A 6,551-nucleotide genomic window follows, 5' to 3' on the forward strand; every position below is an offset into this window, starting at 1 on the left:
CACATTTCTTCTTTAGGACCCACAAATAAAAATTTGAGGAACACTTGTTACGGGTATCTTAGGAGTGGGGTGCAGCCTTCATCATCCTCTTCTGCCCCCTTGTGGTTTCCTTTCCTCACATCGGACTCTTGCCCTAGGCAGCAAACAACCCCTTCTAAAAGAACCGTAACGTTAATTGCCTCGTAAATATCCAGAAAACTCCCTAGCTAAACTGAGACTGCTGCTGAGTTTTCAGAAGAAAGAAGAATCGGTAATTTTGATGTCTCCTGCTTTATCTGTTAGCATGGCATGGGTCCTACTGTTGAGCTGATTTTTCAGAAAGTTTCCTGTATTCTCTATTTTTCTAGATATATTTGTAAGTCTCTGCTAGCCTATTTGCTATTTTATGGCTCATTGCTTCATTTTTGATTTTTAGAATGTCTTTCACACTCTATTATCTCATCTCACCTACTTCACAGGTGGATTCTCCCATATTAAAAATGCCGCCTCCATGAATTTCTGTTACTTAACTTCCAAGATTCCTTTTCTTCCCTTTCTAACTGACTCGTTTTTTTTTCCTGCCTGTCTCTATGATGCAGTCATTACTATTCTTCTAGATGAGTTTAGATTTTTTTTCTCTCTTAACACACTCTTTTGCAACTATGTTCACTACTGTTGCTCTGTTTTGATTTTTTTTAAAAAAAATTTGACAAACTTGACTCCCAATCCTCTGAGTGAATACAGATATATGAGAGCACCTAGGATATTCCAGGTTGACTGCCCCGTGCCTGGCAAGTACTTATTAATCTCTCTTACCCTGTGCCTCCTGCCTTCCATATTCCTGAGAGAATAAACTACCCCTGGAAATTCATACTTTTCCAAGACAGATACATGAATATACTCCCCATTTTTCTAAACCTTCGTTAACTTGAATAGCTGTCTGGTATAGCTCCCCAGTCCCGCTTACGTCAATATGCTTCATTTCTGAGCTCAGACCACACCACTGCCCCCACCTTTGGACATGTTCCATGTTGCTAGTGGTCTGTCCCCACTTCATAATGCAGCACAGTGATTTTTCTGAAGTATAAATCTGTCCCTGTCATTTGCCTATGTAAACTCATGCTTAAAGAGGCTGAACTAGTTGAATTGGGAAACTATTAGAGCAGGAGACTGAATCCTGTGTCAGTCAATGGTTTGGTAAACGCCCCTCTGCACAATCCACTTGTGGTGGTCGGGGGCGGGGAAGGGGCGGGATTGAGCCCCCTCCCTCCTCCTTCTTACTGCGGAGAGCTGCAGAGCCAGTCCGCACTCACTGCGAGCTGTGAGCTGCGAGCTGCGCTGTGGAGGCACTTGGCTGAGAGCTGCGGAGGAAGTCAGACAGCACTCTCTGAGAGCCTTGGTGCCAGCCAGGCAGCAGCGCTCGCTCGCTGAGAGCTGCGGAGAGATCCAGGCAGCACTCGCTGAGCGCTCTGGTGCCAGCCAGGCAGCGCTCGCGGAGAGCTGCGGAGAGAATCCGCAGCTGTCTTTCAGAGCGGCAGGGTGAGCCAGGCAGCGGAGCTGGCTTCCCACAGAGCTCGCGATGGATGGGGATCCTCCTGGACCGCCACGTCGGCATTCTCAACACTGGAAGAAAAAACGCAACAATCGGAGACGGGCAGCTAGCAGTCAAGCAAGGGACATGTCGCAGCTAAGTACGAACCTGGGTGATTCCAGCCCTCCGGAGTCCCCTGTGCCACCAGTCCATAGCCGCCCTACAGTACTGATGCGGGCTCCGCCTGCTTCCTCCCGGGCTCCTCCAGTCCCTTGGGATCCACCTCCAGTGGACTTGCAGGCTCCCCTGGCTTCATGGCAGGCTCCTCAGGCTGCCTGGGAGGCTCCAGAGGGCCAGTTGCCTGCCCCAGTGGCTCAGCTGGCCCAGCCTCCTGCTCTAGGGGCCCCAATGGTCCAGGCTCCCCCTCTGGGGGGGGCGATGGCCAAGCCTCCAACTCCTGGAGTCTTGATGGTCCATCCGCCCCCTCCGGGAGCCCCAATGGCCCAGCCATCAACTCCAGGAGTCCTGATGCTTCATCCTTCTGTCCCGGGGGCCCCTTTGGCTCATCCTCCTCCCCCAGGAAGCCAAATGACACACCCTCCTCCTCCTCCTGGGACCCCAATGGCGCACCCTCTTCCTGGGACCCCAATGGCCCACCCTCCTCCTCCTCCTCCTCCTCCCCCACCTCCTCCTCCACCTCCACCACCTCCTCCTCCTGGGACCCCTATGGCCCACCCTCCTCCTCCTGGGACCCCCATGGCCCATCCTCTTCCACCTGGGAACCCGATGGTTCATCCTCTGTCTCCTGGAACCCCGATGGTCCATCCCCCCCCACCTGGAACTTCAATGCCGCACGCTCCAATTCCGGGGACAGCGATAGCCCAGCAACCAACTCCAGGAGTCCTGATGGCCCAGCAGCTGACACCGGGAGTCCTGATGGTCCAGCCTCCTGCTCCAGGAGCTCAGATGGTCCAGCCTGCTCCACCAGCTGCCTTGATGACCCAGCCTTCACCTTCGATAACTACGATGGCCAAGCCTCCAGGTCCTGGTGTCGTGATGATCCACTCTCCAGGTTCCAGAGCTCCAGTCATTCAGCCTCCAGTGTCAGGAGCACCGATGGCACAGCCAGTGTTGCCCCCAGGGCAGCCTCTGACTTCGTGGGCCCCACAGGGTCAGCCTTTGATCCTGCAAATCCAGTCTCAAGTCATAAGGGCTCCTCAACAGGTTCCCCCTGCCCCATCAACCCCACAGGTGCAACTGGGGACAGGCCCTAGCTGGCAAGCCACCACACCCAACTGGCAGGTGACCCCCCAGGGTTGGCAGGGGACGCCCTTGAACTGGCAGGGCACGCAGGTCTCTTTGCAGGCCCCCGCAATAGCCTGGCAGGCCCCTCCTATGCGCCAAGGGTTCCCACCTATTCGTCCTGGTCCCGCACCCATTCGACCTGGAGCGCCTGCAATACTCCGCCAGATGCCACCTGTGATTCGTCAGGCCCCATCACTGATGCGGCAAATCCCACCATTGATACGCCAGGCCCCTCTACCTATCAGACAAGCTACACATGGCATAGCCAGCCAGACTCATCTGTGGCAAGTCCTGCCACCCCCACCTCCACTGCGCCAGGCTCCACATACTCGTCTGCTGATACCCAGGATGCCAGGGACGCCTCATGTGCCTACAGCACCACAAGTTACTCAGATACATTTGGTGCCACAGGCAGGCCTACAAGTGCCCCAGACATTGTTCCCAGCGTCACTGTCTATCACAATCCCTGTGCCCCAGGCTGTCCCTCAGTCTGGTCCCCGAGGTATGCATTGCCCAACCATCATCTGGCAGGCCCCCAAAGGCCAGCCCCCGGCGCCACAGGAGCTCCAGGTGCCACAGGAGCTCCAGGTGCCACAGGAGCTCCAGGTGCCTGAGGAGCTCCAGGTGCCAGAGGAGGTCCCGGTGCCTGAGGAGGCCCCGGTGCCAGAGGAGGTCCCGGTGCCAGAGGAGGCCCCGGTGCCAGAGGAGGCCCCAGTGCCTGAGGAGGTCCCGGTGCCAGAGGAGGTCCCGGTGCCAGAGGAGGTCCCGGTGCCAGAGGAGGTCCCGGTGCCCCAGCAGCTCCCGGTGCCACAGGAGGTCCAGGTGCCACAGGAGGTCCCAGAGCCACAGGAGGTCCCAGGGTCGTTCGAGTTCCAGGAGGTACAGCAGGCCCGGGCAATGGGCTGGCAGGCACGCAAGGCACCCACTCACTTCTGGCAGCCTGCGCCTGCCCGGGAGGCCCAGGAGCAGGCCACTCCGCTCACCCATGTGGAGCAGCAGCAGCAGCAGCAGCAGCCCTTTCGGGGAGTTCCATCCTCCCACAGAACCCGGCAAACTCGGAGGCCAACCCACCAGGCCCAAGCCACAGGCCTGCAGGCAGAACTGCCCTCAGTACAACCGCAGCCTTCTTGGCAAGGCCCACCCCCAACCGCGCAGGCACAGCCCGGAGCCTCCAGAGCACCAACCAATTTTCCCAGGGGCCCCACTAGGTCACACATGACTCCGTCAGGAGAACCTGGCCCCTCTTCTCTAGAACCTAGGGGCCCTCCTAGAGATCGTAGGTCCTCTGCAAGGGACAGAAAGGGCCCTCCAAAAGATCGCATGATAATTGGTGCCACATTCTGCGCTCCAAGGGCAGCATCAGCGTCCAGGGCTTACCTGCCAACTGCTTGGAGAAACTTGCCTGCCACATCAGAGAACTTAGCTGCCACTGCAAGGGTCTTTCCACCTACCTCTCATTTTCAGGCTGCCTCTTCTAATGCCTTTAGAGGTCCATCAGCCACCTCAGAGAGCCCAAAGTCACTGCCATTTGCTCTGCAGGATCCTTATGCCTGTGTAGAGGCCCTGCCTGCAGTTCCCTGGGTTCCATTTCCTGAGGTGAATGCCTCCTCAGCATGTAAGGCAGTGCCTGCCATCCTGATGGTGACAGCAGCCGCCCCCCAGGCAAGTGCCACTATTCCAGAGGCCTCCAAGTCTGCAGAGCCACCACGGCGCTCTGGCAAAGCCACCAGGAAGAAGAAGCATCTGGAGCCCAAAGAGGAAGATTGTGGCCATAGGATGACCTCGCGCGACTGGCGGGGGCCCCGACCCTGTGAGGGTACCAGGCAGAATGACTGGGAGATCCAAAGGGCAATGCAGCTTCTGGGGGACCGAGACTCCTTCTACACCCCCCAGGGTATGAATGGCTTGGGATGCCCCCAATACCTCTAGGATTCCCCGGGGGGTTCGATGGCCCCAGCACCTCACAAGATCAGAGGTTCTGTGGTGAATCAGGGGGGGTCTCAGCCATGGGCAGTCTCTGAGGTCCCAAGTGTCTCTTGGGGGTCCAGGGCTGTTAAGGGGGTCCCTAATGGGGGAGAGTCAGCCATTGTCTCCCTTAGATGAGAGGGCAGATGCTTTGGTGCAGTTTCTCTTGGCCAAGGACCAAGCCAAGGTGCCCGTCCAGCTCTCAGAGATGGTAAATGTAGTCATCTGAGAATATAAAGATGAGAGCTTAGACATCATCAGCGGGGCCAATGCTAAGCTAGAGTGCACCTTTGGGTGTCAGCTGAGGGAAGTGGACACCAAAACCCACTCCTACATTATTGTCAGGAAGACAGGGTATCCTCAAGTGCAGTCTGCCACCATTCTATTTAGACAGGCCAAAGTTCAACCTCCTGATGGTAGTCCTGAGCCCTATCTTTATGAAAGGCTGCTGTATCAGAGAGAATCCGCTCTTTAATTTTCTGTCCCAGTTAGAACTGGATGTCCACGAGACAAGTGGTCTCGTCAGGAGTATGAGGAAGCTCACCACCCGTGTGTTTGTGAAACGCAGGTACCTAGAGCACAGGCAAGTCCCGTTCACGGAGTCAGCAGAATACGAGCTTCTCTGGGGGCCGCGCGCATTCCTCGAGACCAACCAGGTGCACGTCTTGAGATTTTCGGCCGCACTCGACGCGAACCAGGCCCAGACATGGACATCCCAGGACCTTGAGTCACTGACGGCGTTGGAATACAAGGACACGTACGAGACATCCCAGTACCTTGAGTCACTGTCGGCGTTGGAATACAAGGACACGAACACGAGGAGCCCAGTGACAGTGATGATGACACCCCTAACCCCACCAGCAGTCCCCATCCTCATTAATAGGTGTTACCAAGACGAACTGATAAACTTATCCCTGTGGGGTACCAGGCCAAAGGCAACTGACAATGGGGGGAGGGGGGAACATTGTGCTTTCTGGTGTTTTTGGTATTGATCTGTGTGTGTAAGTTTGAATTTTCAGCCTGTTTTTATATTTGCCAAAGCTTTGTACACTTTTGTGAGGTGTTGATTTAAACTGGCTGCTCTACTGTTTTGTATTTTGGCCTCTGTATTTTTAAATGAGATCTGTGGTTCCCTGTTTTGTGTTCTAGCTGTTATGTTGTGGTATCAGAGTCGTGCTACCTTTGTGAAATGAAGTGACAGTCCATCCGTCTTGTTCTGTTTAAGTGAAATCATACTAGAATGTTCTTTGGTTGTTAACATGACTCATCAGTAAAATACAGTCTGGAGAAATCTATATCTATATAAATTTACTTTTAGCATAACATGAAGTGTTTGTCTTTATTCTAATTTTGAACCTGGGTGGTGGGAGCCCGACTTTACCACACTCCATTCACACACACAAATGCCAAGATTATTATCAGTGATAGTAAAATCCACGGGTGCTGACAGCTTCCCAGAAGAGTACTACGCTCATCGTATAGTAATGCCGTGATAGTGGTGGGTGGGGAAGCCAGAGATTTCCTTAAAGAGAAAGTAAAACTTCCTAAGTAAGATGGGCCAAATTAAGAGGGGTCTGTACGCCTCCTTTGATTTAATTTTCACAATAGCTTTTCAAATTAGACATCAGGTCTAATTTGTAGGTGAGGCTATAAGATACAAATAGGTTCATTAAATTGCACATATGGTGGCACGCTGGGAAAATTATAATTCCAAGCAGAAAATCTCCTCAAGGGTGTTTGGAAAAGGGGGATACTCTACCTCAGGACCATA

At 54.2% G+C, this 6,551-nt stretch overlaps 1 protein-coding gene across 1 annotated transcript; it reads left to right on the plus strand.

Annotated features, from left to right (window-relative positions):
• The first annotated feature begins 1,284 nt into the window (after nt 1-1,284).
• Nucleotides 1,285-6,103, plus strand: Magel2 (MAGE family member L2). The gene is made up of 2 exons (XM_042277396.2): nt 1,285-4,709; nt 5,349-6,103. The coding sequence occupies exons 1-2, from the start codon at nt 1,559-1,561 to the stop codon at nt 5,354-5,356; spliced, it is 3,159 nt and encodes a 1,052-aa protein (XP_042133330.1). The 5' UTR covers nt 1,285-1,558; the 3' UTR covers nt 5,357-6,103.
• Nucleotides 6,104-6,551: the final 448 nt, after the last annotated feature.

The sequence above is a fragment of the Peromyscus maniculatus genome, chromosome 1 (assembly GCF_049852395.1).
Source record: "Peromyscus maniculatus bairdii isolate BWxNUB_F1_BW_parent chromosome 1, HU_Pman_BW_mat_3.1, whole genome shotgun sequence".
Classification (NCBI taxonomy): domain Eukaryota; kingdom Metazoa; phylum Chordata; class Mammalia; order Rodentia; family Cricetidae; genus Peromyscus; species Peromyscus maniculatus.